Source organism: Hoplias malabaricus, chromosome 1 (genome assembly GCF_029633855.1).
Source record: "Hoplias malabaricus isolate fHopMal1 chromosome 1, fHopMal1.hap1, whole genome shotgun sequence".
Taxonomy (NCBI): domain Eukaryota; kingdom Metazoa; phylum Chordata; class Actinopteri; order Characiformes; family Erythrinidae; genus Hoplias; species Hoplias malabaricus.
Genome location: NC_089800.1, coordinates 55923909 through 55948684, shown reverse-complemented (window position 1 = coordinate 55948684; position 24776 = coordinate 55923909). Strand labels below are relative to the sequence as shown.

At 38.2% G+C, this 24776-nt stretch overlaps 1 protein-coding gene across 1 annotated transcript in view; it reads left to right on the top strand.

The window, feature by feature from the left end:
* Positions 1 to 24776, top strand: part of LOC136693823 (latent-transforming growth factor beta-binding protein 2-like) — a 117982-nt gene that overhangs the window by 9148 nt on the left and 84058 nt on the right. Inside the window, exon 3 of the mRNA XM_066667011.1 lies at positions 12009 to 12288. Within this exon, the coding sequence (XP_066523108.1) occupies positions 12009 to 12288 (280 nt within the window). The remainder of the gene's footprint in view (positions 1 to 12008; positions 12289 to 24776) is intronic.

Below are 24776 nucleotides of genomic sequence, written 5' to 3'. Positions count from 1 at the left end.
CAGTGATGCCTCAGTTATACTCTGTGTTAACACCAAAAAATGTATGTGTAAATAAATTGCTGTGTAAACTGTGAATGAAAAAGCGCAACACACAGCGCAACTGTACAATTATATGTTATAATAGTGATCTAGGGCTCTCTACGGAATCTGAAACTCAATGAAAGAATCATTTGGACCCTTGCTTTCTTTTAATTTTTTTGTCTGCAGATTTGTCTATTTTAAGGCAATAATAACAGGTTTCAGAAACATTTTTGCCTGAGATATCTTTAAATTTTACAAGCGCAGTGTGCGTGCATGACATTTTTTTGCTGAAACATGGAGCTCGGTGAAAGCATCAATTATAACTGACCTATGGGCAGGAGTGTGCTGCATGCCTTTTCACTTTAATAGATAGCTAGAGGTGGCTCCACACAGACATATTTCTGTGTTACAGAGATAGTTTGGTGAAAAACTAAAAGATTTATCACATTGTTCAAATAGCAGATATTTGATGTTTGAAGTCCCTTATCCTACTCAGTGGAGCTGTGAGGCCAGTATAGCTAAACACCTTCATTTAGTGAAATGTGGACTGAATTCAGGCTTTAGAATGACTGCTACTGCTGTTCCTAACTGTGTAGAGTACTTTGAACAATTTTATAGATAACAGTAAAACCTCAGTAATCAAACCTGTCTTGACCGGTTGACTACATTTGGAGTAAGGGATGAAAGAGTGTCTTATTTGATTCTTGCTAAATAATGAGCAAAAATGAACTGTATATACAGTACATGCCACATATAGATGGTCACTCAGTCAGTTAGTTACAGATATTATGGTGTGAAATGGCTCTCTGATGCTTCTCATTCACATGTCCCAGTGAGAATGCACAATAACGGCAAATGCATTTAAACTGTGCAAGAGCATTTAAGATGGAAATAAACAGTTTGGCTGAGTGAAAAATTTGTGCATCCTCTTGAAAGCTATTTGCACGACAGCATCAACCAGTGTCTTTTATGTCATTCCTTTCTGTACATCTGGTCTCTTTTAGTGCTTGGCTCTAAGCCAAGTGGGACTATACCCCTCATCAGCTGACTGAAGGCCCATTCAGGGGCCATGGGCCAGGGGCTAGGGGCCAGTACAAGCGTCACAGTTCCTGGCCTGGAAGACCTCACACTGGAGACCTCCACTGAGATGGATGTTTCTTCATGTTGCATGCACACACACTTAGCCACTGGCATGCATGCCTTTCTCCTTTATACATAAATGCATAGTTCCAAATTCATACAGTTATGTCCTAGAAATGTAGCATAATCAGGCAGTACACATAGTTACACTCACACACAGACCAAGAGACTGGCAGCAGGCATGACTGTGGGGGGGATTAGTGGAGGAAGGCAAGCCGCTAGAGAAAACATACACGCAGTGGGGGAAAGCAAAGGAACAGAATGTCATCCACACCATTTGTAAAAACATTTTATGCTGGGGTTACTTCTTCACCTCCCAGAATTCTGTAGAAGGAGCTGGATATTTGATATTAAAACTGTCAGTGGTGAACTTTTCCCATTAGGGCGGATGTGACATCTAGAATTATGATAGACTTACAGTGCCATACCTCTGTAATTCATGTTATGACTGGTCTCATGTAAGGCAAGAAATAATATTAACAACAGAGGAAGGCAGTTATGTTGTATTTTTACAGTAAAACATACCCACATGCAGATGGAGCTCAACCTTCTATTACCAGAACTTAACAACAAATAAAAGCCACCTGTAACTTTTAATGACAGAGTCTTTCAAAATAGTTATTTCACTCCAGAACAATAAAAAACAGACCAGGTTCTTAGCCCCACTTGCAGTTTCTGACTTATTTATCTGGGCAGAGCATCTGAGGCTGAGAATACTTGTCACTGAGACTCTAACATTTCAGTCTGGGCTGTCTGTGGTAATGTGGAGAAATTACACATTTATGTAAAAGCCAGTCCAATCCCTTAAAAATTACATTACAGTACCTCCTCTGGTGAAAGTAATCCCACTGCAATATTGCTAATTAGGAATATTATGTGTGGCTCATACAGCAGCATACAGACTGCAGTTGAGGACCCAGAGCTTAAGACCCTGTGTCTCCTCCCAGCTCTGTTTAATGACACGCTGCTCCACGTCAGCAGAACCTGAGGCGTTCTACAGTTCCACTCCCCACAATAACACATCACTCAGCTCTCCATTACTCACTGAACTTAACCTGCACTGCATTTCTCTCATTAGTTATTCTCCTTGAAAGGCTACACAGTCACCTGTTTATGTGAAAATGATGAAATTATGTTTCTAATTTGTATTTATGAAGGGTTAACTCAATAAATTACACTGTAAACTCTAATTTTCAAATGATTAACTTGATGAAGTGATTATAACTTAAAATATATTGAAAAGTTAAACTCATCAACTATTTCTTCTTACTTATATTTTGTTTAAATACACACAACATCACTTATAACTGCTTTTTTAACAAACTCTTAGTTCCACCATGTTATAAAATTATTGTTTTGTCTGGGGTTTTGGACTTTTTTAGCAGAGCAAGATTTATGATGGAAGTAGCAGCTCAAACCCAGAATTAGAGCACTACAAAGAAGCTTTACTTATTTTCTGATTGATGGGTTTACATTTTTTCTGTCTCCAAATATTTCCAAATTATCTTTCAAATTGTTGTAACTGCAGGTGGCATGGTGGTGCCAAAAATAGTGTCACACAGCTCATGGGTCCTGAGTCCTGCATTGGGTGACTGTGAGGAATTGACTGTCTATGAGGTGTCTGTACTGTGTTCTTCCAGTGTCAGTGTGGGTTTCTTCTGGGTGCCCTGGGTTTCTCCCACAGTCCAAAAACACATGTTGCTAGGTTGATTGACCATGCAAAAGTGTCCATAGCTGTGAGTGTTTGTTGCCCTGTGATGGACGTGTGTCTATGGAATAAGATTTGTGCCAAAAAGAATCGCACAAAAAAATCATCTCAAACATGAATCTTATAACTTGCAAACAAAATATCCAGCTCTGACGTTTGTGCCCCATGACTTTTGCACATGAGCAATGAGTTCTGCGCGTGCTCTCTCAGTTTTGTGCGCCTGATCCCTGAGTTTTGCGAGCAGTTTTGGCACAAACCTCTCGCGTGGGTGGGTTTTCTCAGGGCTGCCTTCCCATTGGCTAATGAATTTTTAAGTGACAACTCAGTGTCCAAGGTATTTTGGACTGCACATGCATACTCCACGATGCAGCTCAGCAGTGGAGAGACACAGTGGGGATTTTACATAAACACAAATACTCTCTGTGATTTACTGTTTTAAAACGCTGAAATACCTGCAAAGTCCGATGATATCAATGTAAATATTGGTAGTTTCATCTAAAAACAAATACTGTGAAAACAAACCTATTTGTCTCTCGTAGATACTGATCTGAGGTAAATGCACAGTGATGTCTGTGTTTACTTAGGATGAAACTGATTAAATGAGCATTTATTTCTCTTTATTTGTAAAATATTTTTATATGAGTGCTTGCGCTCCTGTTCAGAATCCCATGTACTAAAGTAATGAACCTATTCCACAACGACTATTATGATTTAAATGCTCAGATTTTATTTTGATGATCAGAGTTCATCTGTTTTTAACAAATTTCATATGTGCATTTTGTGTTACATGAGGCCGGAGAAAAGAAACCTGTAATCAATGCAAATTTAATAAAGTTGTATTTAACTTCTGCAAAGTCCATGGTCATTTTCAAATTTTGTGAGGAAATGTGAATGATTCTTTAAAGAATATCAATCATTATCAGCAATAATTATAACAATAAGTATTATTAACATTAATAAACAAGAACAGGTGAAGTGACAAAAAATTTTAAATGTTCTAATAGTATGCAGTTTAAGCAAAAAAGGGCTGTATGTTTAAATATTAGGAAAGGGGAAATTCTATGAGAGCTATTCAGCAACGTTCATATGAGTGATACTTGGCACATGCAGAGTCCCAAAGCCAAATAACACACAATTGCTGCAGTTGAGTTGTGAACAATGTCAGTGCACTGAGTTGTTACTCAAAAACTCATTAGCCAATGGGAAGACACCCCTGAGAAAACCTGCCCACGTGAGAGGTCTGTGCCAAAAATGCTCGCAAAACTCAGGGCAGCTTGCGCACAAAACTGAGAGAGCATGCGCAGAACTCAGAGCTCACACGCAATAGTCATCTTATTTAATAATTCTGATCTTCACGGTATAACTACACTACGCCATACCTCTATTATAATTTCTGTTGGGATCTGTCAAAGGTGAGATCATAACCTCAAGTGTGCATTCCTATGTGCGACAGAACTGTAGGGATTTTAAATTTTTAAAGCTTAAGTTCACACAGCAGGTAGGAGTGGCCCAAATTTGATTATGTGAGTGATATCTAACATTAGTCTGAACAGATCACGCTCCTTAACTAACCCATATGCGCAAAAGGGGTCGTGCTTCAGGCTCTGACCAAAAGGAATGCCCATCTGATTCATACAAAGCTCTTTTCTTTTTGCAATGAAAGAAGGGCACAGACTGTTGTTTTACTGTATCACAACACCTTCCTTTATTCCAAATGTGCTTTATGTTAAAGAAAGTGTATTAAAGACTATAAAGAATTTAAAAACGTGAACGTATCTTTCTTTCACTCTAACCGAACATTTCCCAGGTCTCTCACAAACACAAGGTCTCCAACCAGAACTGGATGAGCGCCGACATAATGAGTTCAATATTTCTATGATCCAAATTTATACAGCTTCATAATGACATGAACAATATAAAACTGATATAGAACTACAATAAAAGATCATCATTTGTTTGTTTTCTGTTTCAATTTTGTTTAATTTCCCAATATATTTTACACAATGAAAATGCTATGACCATTTCCATTTCTTAAATCCCTCAAATTAAAATGAAGATTCTTGAGAAGGGTAGCTCTGCAGGCCAGAAGCACCTCCAAGTGGCTATCCCTACAGATATCCATAACCCTAACCCAAACCTTAACCTACTATTGGCTGGTATCCACCTACTTCCACTTGCTGGAAGATATTTACTTCCTCTCCTCCAAATGCTTTGGATTGTAGTGTGGAGATCATTCTCAATGGGAGGAGTGACGCAAAGGTCACATGAATGCCACAGTTTGTATGTGGATCTGATCTCAATACCACATTTGAAAGTGGCCCAAATCTGATTTAGTCAGATTCAATGTGATTTGTGCTGTTCACACTGCCAAACAAATGACGCATCCATGTTACATATGAAGAAACAGATTGGATTTAGGCCATTAAATATATTTGTCACATATCAATGTCGGTGCACTTTAGTGTCAGGACCATTATTATCATTTCGTCATGATGAAGAAATTCTAAGTTGTACACATTGCTATGCTTAACTGTTGGTTATTCTCAGCACATGTAACATCAGTTCATGACACCAATAACTGCACATTTCATACATTTTGAAAATAAACCCTGTAATATCAGAAATACAGCCTTTTTATCAGAAATACAGCAAAGAAAAATCATGGAACAAACTTCCTTTACATGACCCATGGAAAATCATTTAAAACATGATGGCCTTTTGCAATCTTAGTGAGCTAGGACTGAGGTAATTTGCTACACAGACAGTTGTGGAGCCCTTGCAGTTCTTTACTAGGCCTGGGTGGGTTAGGAGAGGGGTTACACAGTTCACTGCACAGGGGCATAACTCTTTCTGACAGACTGGAGAGTTTTATGGGCCATCAGACAGAGCCTGAAATTAATACACACCATAGCAAGAGGCCATCGTTACCCTCACCAAGCTGCTGACATGCTTTCAATTAGTAAGAGAGACCAAAGTTGCCAGATTCTTACTCTTGCTTCCAACCTTTGGATTAGGAGATTATTTCAACATTTTATGGACTAGCATTTATTGATCACACTTTCAGTAATTTTATTGCTACATGAAATAGTGAATTTTGGCTGAGAATTTTCAGAAATTAGTTTCTTATTAAAGGTTATGTGGCTTTGCTCTCAATATGATTGTCACACTCGCGTCCCGTCTGGTCCTGTTCTCAGCACATGGCTTTGTTTTGTTGTTGTTCCTAGCTCCGCCCTGGTTCCACCCCAGCCCCACCTTAGTCCTGCCTCTGTCTCGTTATTGTCTTCAGGTGTTTCTCGTTTGTTATTGTATTTAAGTCCCCTTCCCTCACTTCCTGGGGTCGTTCATTGTTCCTGGTTTCACGCTCATGGTTCTTCGTATTGTTACTTGTTTCGTTCGAGTTGTTCTTTGTTCCGTGTTTCGTATACGTTGTTCAAGCCGTGTTGTTCTCCGTACTTTGTGTCCGATTCTCATCCCTAGTCATGTTGTTTCTGGTTCCCGTTCTTAGTGTTTGCCTTCAAGTACGTTTATGTTTGTTTCGTTAAGTTTTGTTAATAAAGTCTGTGTTCTCAGCGTTTGCGTCCGCCCTCCTTCAGTCCGCACCCCTCATCCCTTATCTACCCTGACAATGATTTAATATTTGAAAACATAATGGGAGATACATTTTGGGTTTCTTTGATGGCTAGTGCTAACTTAAGCTTATTTTGTCCCATTTACTGTGAGGGAGCGCTCAGGATATTTCAGAACTCTAGGAGTTTGAGGAGTAATGTGATAACACTCTTCATTTGTAAGCAAAATGACTTGAATACTCAAAATCAAGATTTTGTCTAACATATGATCTGGGCATGTAGATTTTAGCAAAGAGGGTACCCCAGTGGTTTGAAGTTCAGTAGCCAAACAGAAGGTCTTACACATATTTCCTGAGGAGCAAATCAATTGATCTTTGCTTTCCAGGGAGTGGGATAGATTTTGAGAGAACAAGCATCACACTGAGCCTTTAGGAAATCCAAGATGTTGTCGCTGTCCAAAGTAAAATGTTGTTGATTTTTACTTTATTACATTATTTGAACACAACAACTGTCCTTCACAAAATGCTCTAGGATTACTTGGAATAAACAAGTTTTACATTGGTCTATTGTTTTTCTTTGGACAGCGATGGTATGTTGCTGAAAATACAAACTTCAGTCTTGCTCTAAGAGTCATGAATTGTCACTGATATCTGCATTTTTTGACTGATTACATGGACTTTTTTCATACTCAATCTAGTATAGCAGCGTCACAATACACTGTAATTTAAAAATGATTTAAATTATATTCCATCTCATTCCAATATGAGGATTGTTCTTTCTGAATATCATTTTCAGAGCAAAGCCTGGTGTACACACCAAGCACAATGATTAACCACATAGAATGAATGAGCTATGCTAACTGTTCCCTCAGTGCATTTCCTCACGTGTCAGATTAATGTTCAGTTAATTGAAAGCAGTAAAAGTTTTGGTACCCAGTGTCATGGGTCAGATGGAGGTTCCTGCAAGATTATATTTCCAAGAAGCTTTCAGAGAAACATCAAAATCTAATGATAACTGGAGGCATTATATTTTAAGTAAATTGTGGACTAAAATGGACAATGAAATGACACTGCTGTGCATTACATTTTCATTACACAGGGATAAGAAACTCGCTTTGTGCCAGATTCTTTACACAGCGTCATACTACTCTTCCTTCACCATGATTCATACTGCAATTTTGAATACCCTATACATTTTTGTAAGACTTTAATCTTGTGATCTTATGTTTATTATATAGCAATTATGCTCAAAATGATTCTAAGAACAGAATATGCTGCTGAGAATTTTTATTAAATTTGAACATCTGTACATAGTCTGTTATTGTGATCCAAATAAAATGTATTTTTTTTATTGATTCTACAGATTAGGAACAAATAGCAAAGTGTGTGTTGCAATTTTCTTTTCTCACACAAGTTTACTGGCAGTGGGTTTGTACAGATTCCCTAATCAAGTCCATGCTTTTCTCAAGCTCTAGAACACTTGAAGTTTTTACGGTCCCAGACAGCACTGTCAGTTCTCCGGGAGAAAGCTGTTATTGTGATGAGTGATGAGTGTTCTTAATGAAAAAGCAAATCCTTTTAGTACAAACTGAAATATCACATCGTTTCTTGTTGGTTACTGTATCTAGTAAATGGTATTTTCTGAGAACATATGTTTAGGTCACATTAGCTCAGGTTACATAGTGATTGAAAACCTTTGAGCCACAGTGAAGCAGCGGCCGTGTATTTTATAGCAGCAGTCAAACGTCTTTCCTCTTTTTCATTACTTGTGGCTCTTTTCTTGAAAGATCAATTATAAAATTTAATAGCATATTACTTCAGGGTGTTTTTGGAATTGTTAATGCTGAATGAACCCTAGAGATTTGGCCCATAAGTGACTTAGTGGACTAGTGTTGTACTGCAACCTTTAAATAAATGATAGATACAGGCATACTGACACATATTATTGAGCAGTATAAACAACGTGTGATTTTTTACAAGGCCCATAGACACCAAACCTACAAGACTGATGTATGTAGGTTGCTTGTAGTCTATCATTGTCAGACTCTCTAGGGAAAGTCAAGAACCGCCTACAGATGCTCTTTTGGCATGACGTGTAGAAGGAAGCGATTCACGTCAGACTAGTACCAGAACCAATACAAAACAATGTAGGTGGAAGTGCTTATACACATAATGTACAGAGAGCCAGTCAGAATGCAACTGGCAGAATCCTGACAGTGAGGCCAGGTCTGTGCACTGAACATATCAGACATTCCATCAAAATGTGGGCAGAGCGTCTGTGGTTGAGACTATTTGATTGTTACCCATAATGGCTGTGCTCCTCTGTTAAAAACAGTCTAGCATTCCAGGACTCTTGATTTCTTCATTTTCTTTGAGCCAGTAATAAGCAGGCCATTCATATTGTATCTTGCTAGTTTATCTTTTATTCAGTATTAATTATGGTAGCTTTTATGTTTATTAAGATGTCACTGTTTTCATCAGAAAATGGAATAATGAAATGAAATGAAATAATGGTGGCCATCAGAAATTATGCCACCCATTCCACTGGTTAACAGGACCATTACATTGTAAATGAGAAAAAACAAACAGAGTTTGAGTCTGCATCATGCTCACTCTTTGGACCACTGCGTCTCTTCTCTTCTCCACCCATGACTGGAGTCACTGTCTTCAGTATAATTATAATGACAGTGGCTATGCAGGGAATGTTTCCCATTTCATTTTTTCCTTTGCATATTTTTGTTATTTATTATACTCCAATGTGACAATTAAAGCACATTTTTGTCACATGAAAAGAATGTGAAGCAATTAGTTTTAATGAGTGCAAGATGAATCAGCACGACAGCAATTAATGCAACGGTATTAGGTTGAGCTGGGCGTGGAGTCCTACTCATGAAGAAGTGACAGTGCAGTAAAGTAACAAAAATAAAATCTGAAATCAGAGCAGAGTGCGTATGGTGTCAGAGCTACTTTCAATCATATCATTAAATAATGATGGTAATGAAGGGTCGTGGAGGCATCTAGACCTGTAAATGTGTAAAAGACCAAGTAAAGCAAATATAATTATTTGTTACCCCCATATGTGTGCTGTATTTTACTTTGACTTACAAGTTAAACTAGTCAGTTGAAGTGGATGATAGATTTTACTAGTTCTGCAGAATCTAGACTTGTTTTGTCTAGAGTAAACTTGGACTGGACTATGGCAAACTTTGCCACTAACAAGGGTCACTTCTCTTTGACCTGCTTCCAAATTCTCTAAAAACAGCCCTTTTAATATTTATTTTAGAACTGAAAACACAATCAGACTCTTACTTGACTTGGTGTTTGGAAACACAGTGATGTTACACACTCTGAATGCCATACAAACTGCAGTTATTACTGCAAACTGTGTTTTGTCCTGAGGGTCAGTTCAGGTAAGAAAAATCAAAGATTAAATAAAGTTGATAGCAAATTTCTCTAAAACCCAATATAACCTGGCCCTTAACTGCATAACTGTATACATCTGTCAGCAGGCACAGGACTGACAGCTTTTTTGGAGCAGTTAAATGCCAACCGCAAACACACTGTTTTTCTTTATATAGAAGTGAATTTACCATAAAGCAGAAGAATGCATTATGGATTTGGGCTCTTTTTAACCATGAATGTATACATGTAAGAACAGACTGAATTACGTGGCTTCCTAAATACTTACCTCATGGTTGAAAAGACTGATTATAAATCTACTGTTACGTGCAGAGTTAAATAAAGCAGTGCCTATGTTGTGTTATTGGAACAGTAGAATGTCAGAATAAACCTTTACATTGGAATAGACTCCAATGTGAGCCTCAACTTTACAACATTAATGTGGCATGATTATTTATTTAAGACTTCATCAAATGAAACTGAGCATTGTAAAGTCTTTTAACAAGTCACAGTAAATAACCATGTAAGTGTGTTGTGATTATCTCACCCCTAGATAACATTGATAGAAAGCATTTCTTAATCAATATCATGACCTTGCCCTTTCAGCTGTTGATATTATGAAAGTCTAAAATTTGCAAACAAGTAATTATTTATATACTAAGCTTCATTGTCACTGATTTATTTGAAAATATGATTTCACACATATTATGCATGTACAGTTGTCATGTACAGCTGCTCCCAAGCATTCAATTCCATTACCATTGTTTATGGGATTTATAGAAGCTATTTATTTCAATTATTAAAAGACATATCTCGATATTTAAAAATATTGCATATGACAACGCATTTCTATGAGCTTACAGATTGTGTGTTGACTCTTCTTGGTCTTGCTATCGATTACAGGGCAACCCTGTGTTGAAGGACCACATCACAATAGCAGGAAACACAGTGGTTCACCCAGCCAGTGAGCCATGTAGCCACTCTATCCTCCAGCGCTGTGCCAGAATAACCAGAGGAGGCTTTTCTGCTTGTAATCTGTCAGTGTCCCCAGCATCTGTGTCAATAGCATTCCAGCACTGTTGACAGAGCGCCTTTGTTTGCTTTAGCTGCCAGAGGATGGCGGCCTGATTTACAGTTTGAGGACAATGCCATAAATTCTGGGTTGCCATCCAGTACATACTGTAGTGTCACAAGATGGAGAGTCTTGTTTGGTTTGTATGGTGTGCCACAGGCCCCTCTGGATGCAGTTAAAGTAGCTGGGTGGGCTGCTCGTAGTGGGAGAGGATTATTTTTCAGGCAGCCATGACCACTTACCTCACACTGGCTGTATTTGCAGACAGTTGATAAATATTGTCTGTCTATCAATCACTAGCTGTAGAAAGAAGAGAGTATCAGGATAGATTCTAGTTTATTTAGCAAACATCTGACCTTTGTATATAAAGTGTGAAATATTTATTGTTGTGGTTGACTTGGTGTTTGGATATGTATTTGGAAATTCTGTAAATTCTGTGAGGAGTCTAGTGTTCGCTTTCTCATTTTTTCTGGATTTGTTTTTTGAAATCTGAGCTGTTTGGGTGTTCCTCAAAGGGAATGAAACCAAGTGCATGTCTGTAAGGAATCATTTGGTTTGATCCGACCATAAATACAATATTCTGTATGCTATCTGCAGTTTCAAATCCCTTCGCCTCAACAGAAATTCACAGTTTTATGTGATTTTCAGGTTTTTGCTCTATGGTGTACTCTCACTACATTTCCCAGCATGCATTTCACAAATATGCCATACAACTATTGGAAAGCCCTGTGATGTCACCCACTGACTACAAGATTATTCACTAAGCTACAGATTAACGTATACAAGCAGGTGCTCATCAGAAAACAGAAATGAAAAATATTTATTAACAAGTGCTTAATATAAAAACTTATTGTGATAAAAGTACCACCAATGAGTTGGCCTTGATTGGACATGGAGAACAGCAAACATCTGACACTGTATGTTTCATTTGTGTCATGAAATAAGTGTGATTTGGCAGATCATAAATAGTCCATGACAGTAATCTACCTGTTTTGTAAAAATACCCCTAACACAAATGATTTTTATGAAAATGCGTAATATGTAGATATGTGGATATGTATTAATCCCGTTGATGACACTGTTTAAATGTATTGCCTCTACAGCGGATTGCCAGCCACCTTGTCAGAACCGTGGTTCCTGCAGCCGTCCTCACACCTGTGTGTGCCGCTCTGGATTCCAAGGTGAGCGCTGTGAGGAGCTCGCCCCAGAACAGGTCTATATTCGCACGGGAACATCCAGAGTGCTGATCCCTGTCAAGCCTGGCAGTGAAGTTTCCCAGCGACAGTCTGCACGCCGGCGACCCACTGAGAGACAAGCCATTGACACCAGCAGCAGAACCCAGACACCAAAACCTCCAGTTACCAGACTGCCCCATTCACCTGTGTAAGTCTGTCAACAAACACTCTCAACCAAAAATATATCAGTCATCTCAACTTTATTGTACAGCTGCTGGCTTGTCCAGTCTTAGCAAAAGAGATAAACAGAAAAATACAGCTTAAAATACAGAGCAAATGCTTTAGAGGCTGATTTATTTTAAATGGAGATTTTTACAAAAAAAACATCACATATATATTTCATAGTTACATGAGATCAGTAATATAATGCATTCACAAATGAAAGGTAAGCAGGAGTCCTCACATCTCTATTAATAAATACTCATCTGGGTGCTGCAAAGAAAATATGAGAATTGTCTTTTTGCAGCTAAGTGTTGAGATAATGCTTTATTGAGATAAAATTTGTAAACCCCTGTACAAATGACATAACTGAGAAGTATTTATCATTTCCAGAAAATATCTTTAAAATGACATTATTCAAACAATTTCCCTTGAATCCATTGAATGTAATTTTTTTCCCAAACACAAAAAACTGGTTGTAAATAATTTTCTATGCCTCTTACACAATTCAGAATGACGTATTAGAGAATAAAATCATTTTTTCTTCTATAGGGATTTCCATACACATTGAGCATAACAGTTTACTGTTTACTGGATTAGTAACCACTGCTGTGACTTTGCATTTCAGATGACAAACATATGTGACCATAAGTAATTTACTGCTCTTCAGTGAAACACTGTAAAATGACCACATAATTTTGAATGCACCATTAACATATTATTACCACATTTATTTTAGTAGACATTAGATGTAGACTGAGACACGTATCAGATGACAGGAGCTCAGATTTAATGTGTTTTGATAAGGCAGCAAAAAAAAAAGACATAGTATAACAACTGCCCTCCCACATGATATTTATGTGTTACCCCTCAAGTCTTTCAATGGGGGGGAGTGGCTTGGAGGACTCATATCTGGGGTGGGGGGCGGGGGGGCAAGAAGCAAAACATGTAAAACCAAGGAAAAACAACATGGGTGTGATTTGCCAGAGAGGAAAGATGTGGTAACTCTTGCCATTTGCAGCTAAAATAGTCCAGTGATTTGGAGTGAACAGCGTATTTTCTTTTGGCTTTATGTAACACCATAAAAATTCAATTTGGTTTGTGAGTCACTGGATTCCCCTAACAATGACTACTGGTGCACATAGCGTGACAGATTAAAGCAGCACTGTGTGCGTCTCCTTACAACACATCCAGATACTCCTCAAAAACTATTCATCGTTCCATGGAACAGCTTAAGCCCTTTCTTTTGACAGCATTACATGTTTGCCATATTCATTTTGAAAGTATGTCCCAATGAAATACCTGCATTCAGGACACTTTTGAAAGCTGTTGTTTGCTTAAGCATACTTTACATTTTCCATCCTGTGCCAGCTCCTTTGATTGAACTTCAGGGCTTGAACCCAGTTCCATGTTGGATCCAGTAAGGCTCTGGTTGTTTGACAGTGCAAAAATATCATTGGACCCTGATTATATACAAGTGAGGCTTTATCTTGTCACTGTGTTCTCTGTGTTAGCTTTAATTGCAGAGGCTTTCTAATCCTGAAAGTGCATTAAGTGCTATTTTAGCTAGTGTGAGGTATTGGTAATTCTTCAGCGAAGCTCTGCAGTATATTTTTTACTAGACCATTCAAAGGTGGTATTTTTGCCTAGCTCAAGCTGTTTAACTCTTCAAGTCAGATGCAAAATTATGGATTTAATTCCAATGTTTAATAACATTTTGATTCCTCACTGCTTTTTAAATACATTATAAAGAAGGCTAACTATTTATGGATATCTATTTTGCTTGTGTCACTGCTTCATGAATAAAAAGCTTGAATTGGAATATGTCAACCATCAGTCACATTTAATTCAATAAATCAGGTCTTTCTTTCTCTTACTGATTTGAATTGCTTTCTAAGTGATGTATTGAACTTATTCATGTGCCATAGCTGGTGACAAATATATCTGGAAATCATCAAATCTGGATCACCAAAATGTTGCTCACTTAATGGGCATTGTCATACAATTTCAGTGGAATGGTGACACAGAATACAGTCTGAAATGTATAATTGTATAATTACTGTGTTTAGCAGAGTACTTAAGTGAGGTTTGTGCATAACATCAGTATTCACATGCTATTCTCTGTAGTCTGTCTTTGTTTGGTAATTAATCCAAGGCTTCTGTCTAAACTGCACGGTTGCCGTGCACATGTTTGCTTTGATACATTCTCTGTGTACATTTCTGAAGTCTGAATCATGTGCCTGCCACTAGTAGAAAGTGAAGCTTTGTGTTTTTAATGTTCCGAGAACCAAATGCAGGACCTGAGTCGAACATTCTGGAGGCATGAGTGGTCGGAGCACCATGGCTGACTAATACCTTTAAAATCGGTGTTTATAGTCTTCATATGAGCCGCTACATGATAGAGACCGTGTGGTCTGTGTGTAGATTCATGTCACACATATCTCAGGTGTCTGAATCATATACATATTTATTTTATAGATATCAATCCTTATATGAGTGAGCTTTATTATTGTCCTTTCTCAGCTTCAGTTATATTGTCAGGTTTGCAATGATTATTTGATTGCATTCTGCCACAAAAAGTGTTATTAAAATCAGGTAACAGCATTTGGGTCATAATCCCACTCCAGTTTATACCCCAAAATAGGCTTGTCACTCCGGAGATCTCTGTTTCACTCTACAGCCTAGTGAAACATTATCATGTAAATCATATACTAAACACGTTGCCCCTTGTTGTTTAAGTCTATAAAGGCAAAATATACAAATAATACATCAAATTTAGGTCCCACTGCATATTAAAAATGCTTCTTCCCTGGCAGCTAAGACTCCAGACATGAACCAGCTGTCCTTGGGGAACAGTAAGTCTGGGTCTTTATCTCAGATATCAGACCATACTTCAGCACTGCTGTTGTACTTGCCAGCAGCACTGGAGCAATATGAGGTCAGCGCCAAAGAAATAAGTGGTGCCAAGCCCACATTAACAAGTGCGGAGAGCTGCCTCTGTGCAGAGTAGAATGTCCTGCTGGTTTTAGCCCATCATCTCTCCATCCTCTTCCCCAACTCCAACTAGAGGGCAATCACCTCAGACAACCTTCTCAGAAATTCTCAAAATGTCAACTCTTTTAACCTGCTCAGGGGAACCAAGATGAGGTCAGCTAGCATCAGGAATGTTCCTGTGACAAATTTGATTTCATTAAAGTCAACTCAGTAAATCTGCTTAAAACCTTTATTTAACTTACACCATTACAAAGAAAATAGTTTTCACTCTTTTCACTGATCTGCTTGTTAAAATTTTGTAAATATACAGAAATGTGAAATCTGATGTCTAAGAAAACTCTAAGAAAGTTTGGACAGAGGCATTTTTACATACATTTTCCTTTTATCTGCATGTTTTAATTTTCTGAATATTTCAACCATTTGTTGTGATTTTACAAGTGCAAATTTGACAGTGGCTTTCCAAAATACTCTCAAGCATAAAATATAGCTATGGCTATATTTATGGCATTACCATGATATGTTCTAAGAACATGGGGGTCATACATATTCATTGTGGAGAGATTTTCTGAAACCTTTTACAGAATTATGTGTGCTAGAAGTTAAAACTTTTTTATAATCCTGTGGTGAGAAATGCTATTTTTAAACTGAAAATGTTCTCACAAAATTAGTCATGAGATACTGAGCCATGACTGACATTTATTTGCAAAAACTGAGCCTTTTGTGAATGAAAATGGTTTAACTTGAATTTTCTATAAACATTTCACTCTTTGTTCTTGGCCAAGTTTTTGGGAGGGTGCCTCAGGCACCAGGTTCAAACATTTGTTTATATTACAATATACAATATACAATTTACAAAATACTTTTTTTTGCAGTTTCCACAAAATAGTTTGTCATTGTATCTGTCCGTAATGTAGTGGGTGCATGCTCTGTTTGTGGTACTTTGTCCCAAATGGGTCTAGAAACTCTATAAAGTTGTTGGCCCTGAAGTAATAGATTGTACATACTATGTAATATGTCCAAGACTCACAGCTCTTTCACATCACCTGCACAACTCAGTTTTTTAGCATTTAGTGCATTCATTTGTTGCAGATGTTGTAGTTTTTCATCCGTGCAGTGCGCTAAGCCAGAAGTACTGATCCATTTGAGACACAACCTTCATGCCCCTGCTGGTGCTGGCTGATGACGAGCTCATGTGTACAGGAAAAAGCTGGATGAAAGTGACTAATCTGTTTTGAAAAGATTGGATTTGACATGTCCGCACAGCTCTGAGAAAATCAGAATTGTGTCACATTAAGACAAAAAAAATATCAGATTTGATTCACTTCAGCCTGGTGATAGGAATGTAGCCTTAGAATATTTTATGAGTGGAGGTTCAGTAAGTCTGCTAAGAACATATCACAATCGGGTCAAATCAGTTAATCTGTAGAATATTTTATAAATCCTTTCACTTAACTTACTCAACTCATCTGTGAACTTATGAGTCCGCTCAACCTTCTAAGGAGATTTCATATGAGCTTTGCCCATAGTGACCATTAGCCCAGTCCATTTATTTCCTGTGTGCTTAGAGCACAAGTGTGTGGGGTATGTCCCATGCCTGGGAAAGCAATTTGCGCCATTTGCGCCAGCAAGTAACACCTTCTCACTGCCATAGCTTGTGCTTCTGTTTAATCTGCTTTGCAATGCTGATTGTAGTGTATAGGACCCAAGAGGTGTCTTGGCTAAGGGTCAGTAGAGCTGGACATAGTGGGGGACGTAAGAGATTGTCTGGCTGTGCTGTGTCTACTTGTCTGAGTCTAGACGGCCTGCTTTGCTCTTCAAGCGGTTGCCAGTTGGACTCCTGCTGTAATGAAATCACTATTTGTGGACTGTCAGCAAAGCGGCATATGGTGAAATTACACTTGCTGAATACACATCTCACTTCCGGATTTTTAAGGGGAGCAGTTTGTCATCAGTGAATGTGAAGAAGCTGTTTTAAACATTTACTATGTAAGACTAAGACATCCTGCTTTCAGATATCAGCATAATGTTGATATTAGGGGATTTGAGAAGTAATATTGTGCTATAATATTATGCTAACAACATGTACACAAACACTATATTATCCACAGTACAGGTGTATGGATAAATCATGTTTTAGTGAAAGACTGCTCTAAATATAGGATGTAATGTTTCCTAAACAGATCTCAGACAGCTACTTCTCCATCATTAGGGCAACCGCTCTTCTCAAAAAAGGTACATCATTGTGACTTGGAAGGTAATAAGACAAAAATTATAAAAACATATATTATATTTTAAGATCATTGTCATTAAGATGGTTTTTCTAAGAAAGATTTATTAGGTGAGTCTACATTATAGCAACATCTACTGGTCGTTCTATGCAGCGTACCGTAGAGTAGCTGCCATATTACTGAAATGAACAACTCAAATAAAAAACGTTATATTTAATTTGTTTAATTATCTCTGTCAACTGTCCTCATTTAAACATTAAAATGATAGAAATATCAGTCCCCAATTTAGTGATCACATCAAAAAAAGCATGTGACTGCAACCCATGGTTACATGCACAGTGATGTCTACCATATAAATGAACTCGTAAAGACTGTCTGTAGATTATTTGTTGACGTTGATTAGTTGATCAGTCCTGATTACCACAATGAAACTGACTGCCAAAGGGACACCACTGACAGGATGTTATTTGAATGATGTCTGTTTCACCGTGCCTCACATATAGAGGGCTTCCTAGTGCTTAATTAGAACAAAAGCTCATGGAAACATGGAATATTATGTATGCTTGATTTATGCATGATTTAGATCAAAACAGGAATCTTTATCACAATATTCAAATCTGTCAAATAATGTTCCAAGCCTCTGACATTAATACCCATCTCATGCAGTGCTTAACAAATATGAGTTTAAATGATTAGGAACAGACAGTAAGAATACAGTCTGTCTGCTACCCCCTTCAATATAAAATTAAATTAAATAAAAAAAAAAAAAAAGAAATAAAGCATTTTCCAAAAAAGAATTATGTGTGGAGTTATCTGAAATTAAGGATGTGGCGAGTCAAAAGTGTGTGTGTGTGTGTGTGTGTGTGAGAGTGAATGTGTGAGTGTGTGTGTTGCCCTGGGTGTGTTCAGCTTCTTGTCTGTGTTGCCCCAATGGTCAGTAACAGCTAGTGGTGTGAGAGACTGTAGCCAACAGGTTGGGAACTGAAACCATCTTTGGTCTATGCTCTGACATCAGGGCTCAACAGGAAAACCATGAGGACTGCTTCAGGAAGCGTGTGCTGCCTGCACTTTCAGTGTTCCAAAAGGTGCTGTCAGTCACTAGCCAACTCTTACATAATGCTAGATGGATAATGGTAAGCTTGGCGTTTGGGCTGTTTTTGAGGAAGTGCTGTCTTGCTGAACTGGGGTAACCTAGTGCTTGGAAAGTCTTGAAAACAGACTGAAAGCACAAGGTTCATATTAAAATGTAAATTACAGCAGGACTCTAAGGCTTTCTTGGCTTAAAGTCTTACAGTGGGCCAAAACAAATGTGCACAACTACATACTATACAAGGCACTACTTCAGATTAACAGTCAACATTTGCTTGGAATATTTTATAAAGTGTTTGTAACTCATCTCTAAACAATGAGACAGCTGTCCACAGTAAAATCATCAGTGTTTTGTTCTTGCAGTAAGTCCAGATATGTTTTATTGAGGTCAGGGGCTGTAGGTACTCTTTAATGTGAGACTAGTTTTCTGTCACAAAGGCTAAAGAATGGAGCAAATATAATGTGTGTAGTGAACTTTGTTTTTATAATTTGTGTGTTTTTTGAGCAGGTGAAAGTAAGACAATGTGGGTTTCTCTCTGTGGTAGGCTATTCACACTTTTACATTCAGTCATTGCATGTGGTCATCTGACCCATATTACTGAATGACAAATTGAGAGCATGATTTCCCTTGTACGGGCTCTTACTCATATCACAGTCACTTGCTGCTGTATGACCAAACCCAGCATCACTGACCTGTGGTTTTCTCAGAGGAAATTTGAGGTTTCTGTGGGAGGTTTAAAAACATTAACTAAGACCAACCATTCCTTTTATTGTAACCTCAACTCTAAATATAGGTCTACAGAACAGCTGCCAGCGATGACCAATGATTTGTTGTAGAATCACTGTTGATATCAGAAGGCTGCTGTAATACCCTGTGGGATAGTAGCAGCCTTACCCTCAGTAGAAAACCTGGGGCATGTTTTGAACACACTCATGAGTTGAATAGAAGATACACTTTACTGCCACAAAATCAAGGCTAATGGTAATACAAAATAAAGAACTCCGGATTATGAATTAAATACCTAATAAACAATATTTTTATATTCAGAATGATCACAATACTACACAACATTTAATAGTGAAACTGTAAATGAAATAAACCTCCTTTGTTAATGCTAACACAAAAGTCATTAGCATGACAATATAATTATATCAACATTTAACAAGTTGATTGTTTTGGATTAAGATGGCAGGAGGATAATATTTTTTTTTAAAAAGTGACTTTACTCATTGTTATGGATGGACAGAGCTTCATTTGAAAAAGACTTTGAGAGCTTTGTGGTGTGAAAACTTTTGGCACATATCTATATGGAAAATTATGGTCAGATGAGTTTTGCCTTACAATACTCTACACAAGCCAGCAAACATACCTTAATGATTGGCACTTAAAGTGTGGCAAATTACAAAAAATATAGAAGGTATAAGATGATCCATAAAATTATTAATGCAACAACACATCACTGAAATGAAACATTTGTAGTTTAAAGAACATATGTTTTGTTCCAAGAAGTACAAAGAAACTACTCATTGTGAGGCATTAGTCATCAATATCACAGTATGTCAGAGCACTGGAAAAAATCCTAACCCACTTTGCATTGCTTTACTCTTGCATAACCTGTGGTCTGTGAACATGTTCTCGTCACAGTGAGCTCAAAACCGGGAAGTTTTGTGTACAGTTCAGCAGGACAGGCCTCAGCCTGGGAAAGCTATTCCACTCTACCACCTGGCAATCTGCTTTCCCAATCTAACAGGAAGAGCCAAGACAAGCGAGTGAGCACTCGGACACCTCATCCTGTGGCCCAGAAAGGAAGCCACTTTCTGGGCCCCTGAGGAGAATAAAAGTTGGGGGGCAGGGGCAGTAGGGAACCAAGCACTTTCATGACAAAGAGCCACATTCGCATATGGAATACCTCTTGCTGCTTTTCTGACAACCACTTAGGCTCATGTTCTCAATTTACGTTAACCTGGGAATGTCATAAATCTGTCTGAGCTGCATGTGTCCTCAGTGTAACTGCGCCTGGGTGGAGTGTGACAGCGGTCAGGGCTGGAGTGTGTCAGAGGGTACACCAGTTTACTGCTGACACAGGGATGACCTCTGACCTTAGTGTTCCTCATTGAACAGTGTGACTCGTGGAGGAGGGTGTGTGAGGTGTCAGGGTTATCCGGAGTGGTTGTGACATCCTCTCCAGTGATTTAAAGCAGACCATTCTGTAAGGTTTTTCTGTAGTTACTGGATTACGTAACATCAACAGGACAGAGAATGCGGGCTCAGCGTTCACTGTGACCTCACATGAACCCCACAACCTGCAACTGTCATAACGTCTTCAGCATTTTAAGGGTTAAATTTGATTCCTTTTTCCACATACTTGCATCGAAGGATAATAAAAATTATTTATCAAAAGTGTTGGTAGAAAGAATTTAGAGAAAATAATATTTGTTCTTTTATGAAATGTCGCAGTTTCTTTCGTATTGTGAACACATGCTTTAGTTTGTCTCTTTTTAATTTTAGACAGCAGTCCAAAAACATTTAGAACCAAGTCATTATCATGGTATTACTTGTGAAGTGTGCATAAAAGGCATGTGATCAAACTGAACACCTATGACGCTGTGTCAATATCCATTGTTCTCCTTAATATTTTCATTATAATGCTGTGGAAGCATGAGATGCCTGAACATTATACTCCACCTGAGGGCAGTGAAGAACCTGCATCTTATGTTTTGGCCAGAGTTAATTACTTATGTAATTATGGAGAAGAAAGAATAACAAGAGGACTGCTAAAGTATAATTTACACTGCAGGAGCTGACAGATGCAAAGTGCTAGCACCTATTGGTGCAAAAAATGATTAGGTATCTGTTAAATGCTCACTATACATGTTCTGAGGCTAGCTAAGGTAAAAATGAATGCTTAGCATCTGTCTGTTTGTCTTTAGATTTATACCTTTCACTGTATCTGCTTCAAACCATATATTTTTGATCAACTGGAATATCACATCTGGAGTACCTAGCAATCGTGCCATCTCTTCAGCCATCCATTCAGGAGTCTTTTAATATTTAATCCTTAACCCAATTATTTTAGCCGTCCATGCTTATTACAAAGCTGGAATGAATCAGGGAGGAAAAAAAATATCTGTGAATGAAGTTTATGGTAATGAGGCAGACAGGATTTCAAAACATGTGGTAACACTTTTTCCTCTGATTTCCTTTTTCTGTTCATGAAATTGCCTGCAAGCCATAAACTACCATCACATGAATATATTTATTATTAAATATGCTTTCCTTGCAATTAATTAGGGGTCAATTATTCCAACTGTTTGTAAGAATGGAATTATCAGATCTTAGCTGTGAAAAGCAGGACAAGGTGAGGCCTGGTCTTCAGCTTTCCTCAGCCCCTCTGTTACAGAGTCTGCAGTGCACCTGTTTGGCTCCAGTACAAGCCCACAGAGCTGTGTCAAAGTGAAATCTTTATGTTTTTAGAACTTGGCATCACACAGAGTCATTTCCGCTATGGCTGCCTCCATCTAATTTGGCAAATTAATTACATATATGTATATGGCTGGAATATTCCAGAGACGCTTTGCACGATCTCTTAAATTCAGCACATCGCCTGCAGGCCTGTTGGGCCAGTGCCTTGAACCGCAGAACCACAGCCCCTCATCTGCCTCTCCCCCCTCCCCCCCCCCCCTCCCCCCACTCCCAGGAGCCAATGGTCTCTGGCTGTCCTCTTCGTCCTCTATTCTCACTCCTCACTTCAAGTGCTGAGGGGAAAATTGATGGGCTGGTGCATGTGACATGTTATATGTGCCTCCAGGGTAAAAAAACAGTTTCAGTTATTTCACAGTTTTCAAAGACCTTAGCCAGAAAACATCCACACATGAAAAAGCATCTGCAAGTATCAGGATGTGATCATGTGCAGAAATGGTTGGGTCACTGCATGAATGCCGTCCAAAATGGTCATCGGTCACTGACTTATTTCATGGATCTTTATTCTGTACGATCCCAGTGCTGCTGTTTAGTCTTACTCATAAACTTTAAGATTTTGTATCATAATTCTGGCCCGGCCCAGAGGAGGACAGGCTCCCCTTTATGAGTTTATGAGCTTTTTATCCTCTTATTCTCAGGGAGTATTTTCAGACACGGTGGCACCCGACCTGCTTATTAATCCAGAGTACATTAGACCTGTGATGTTGAATAAAGATGTTGGATGCTGTTATGCAATTTATTGTTAAAATAATGTGCTGCTGACTGCATGTGCATCTGAGAACCTGTATATTTTGCTGTGAAATCTAACTAACCTCTCTTCTAAACCACTCTCTTTTATTCCCAGATGTATTTGTAGCTAGCATAAATTCAGTTTAGTTCAGTTCTATTTACAGAGCCGTTTCTACAGTTTGTTTGTGGTCACAAGTGTGCAAGCAAGGATGATACAGACAGGAAAAAAAGTCCTTCAGACAAAGATGAGGAAACCTAGAGACTAACCAAGACTCAAAAGGGTGTCCCATTGTTCTCTGGTTGACACTGGAGTGTGGATGGCCTATGTGGTGTGACTGGTGACATATGGAGTTACAATGAGTGAGCAGTCGTATATAGTATCAAATTATGTTTATGTTAAAAACTGTGTTAAGAAACTAGCATGAGGCAGGTGAACCATGAGCAGTTATAGTTAAAGTAAAAACCCAGTTTTATCAATCAGTCAGTTGACACGAAGATGATCTGCTTCGCCACATGTTCTGTGGGATTGAGCAGGAGCGCTGAAATCTTGAGGCTCAAACTGGAGGGTGAGTGGAGTGTGTAGGAGAAAGGAGTGTATGCAGTCGTGAGCGGTTTAAAACAATCGCAGTTATTGCTTCACAGATGTCGAGCGCATAGGCCACAACATCTATATCCATTAAAATTAATAGCAGGTGGCAAGAAAAGAGGGAACATGGGCTGGTTTGACCCACGTTCCAAAAGAAGTGTGTCTCATGACACAATCACCTTTTCAAAAGGAGGCAAAATATGCCAGAACCTGCAATTAGCCAAAACCACAATGATTTGAGATGGTATCAATGAAAAATAAGCCAGTCGGAGGCTTAATTGTTTACTGATGTTTGGCCCTGTGCATTATGGGTAATAGCGGAGATCACAAGCCCCCTGTTTAACACAGGAAAATAGTCAGTGGCCAAGATGCTATCTTTAAAACCAGGTGCACGTCTGTATAGCAAAGAGAAGAAAATCTCTAAATTTCTAATTTTACTGCAATTTTATGCTATTAATATGTGAAACGGTTTATATGATTAATGAATCTGAATTGTTGATTTAATTTTTAGTTTGCAGAATGTTCTGAGCAACAATTTGTATATGCAGCTTACATCTTTTTAGATGAGCGAAGGGTCTGAATACTTTCTTACAAAGCCCAGGACCAGCTCTCCTTAAAGCTAGCCTTAAAGCCGGTGCTGCCTTGTTTTCTCTTCTTTATCATATCCTAGCATGTGAATATTTTTTCTGTGCAGTGTTCTCAGCATAGTGTTTAACGTGTCTTAGTTTGTTGGTGCTTTTAATGTGGCAGAGGGACTATAGCCAGCGAAAAAGAAAAATGCTAATAAAACTCTCAGCTAGCTTCCTAGTGTGTCGTATGTCTGCTTTCATAAAAGCAGAGAATAAAAAATGGAAAGGACAGGCTTTTGGAGGAGGTTGTAATGAGTAGACTCAAGAGAATGTTTTGCTCACTCCTTCATCATGGAGTTTCTGATTGAATCCACATGCTTCTGGTAAAATATTACTACATGGTAAATTGATAATGAGGACATTGGCTCCTTACATACCATTGAGTCCAGTGAAGACAGATGTTGATAAAGCCCATTACAAAATGTTCAGATTTTCATAGAATTATGGATGAAATGTAGTGGAACATCCTTGCTGAAAATGCCATATTTTGTTAATATTTTGGTTTCAGTGGAAAAAATGAAATAGTTGTTTTGATCTAGTCTGTATATAACTGGACGATTTGTGTTGTCATGAATTAAATTAAAACTATCCAAGAGTTTTTAGATCTTCGGTGGATCATATAGGAATAGCAAAGTGATCCTTAAACCCCATAATAGACATTAGAGTTGTTTGCCCAGGAGAACTGTCAGAATGCAAGAGTTGATTCTAGTGAGGAATAAAATCCCTGCTTTGAAAACACAA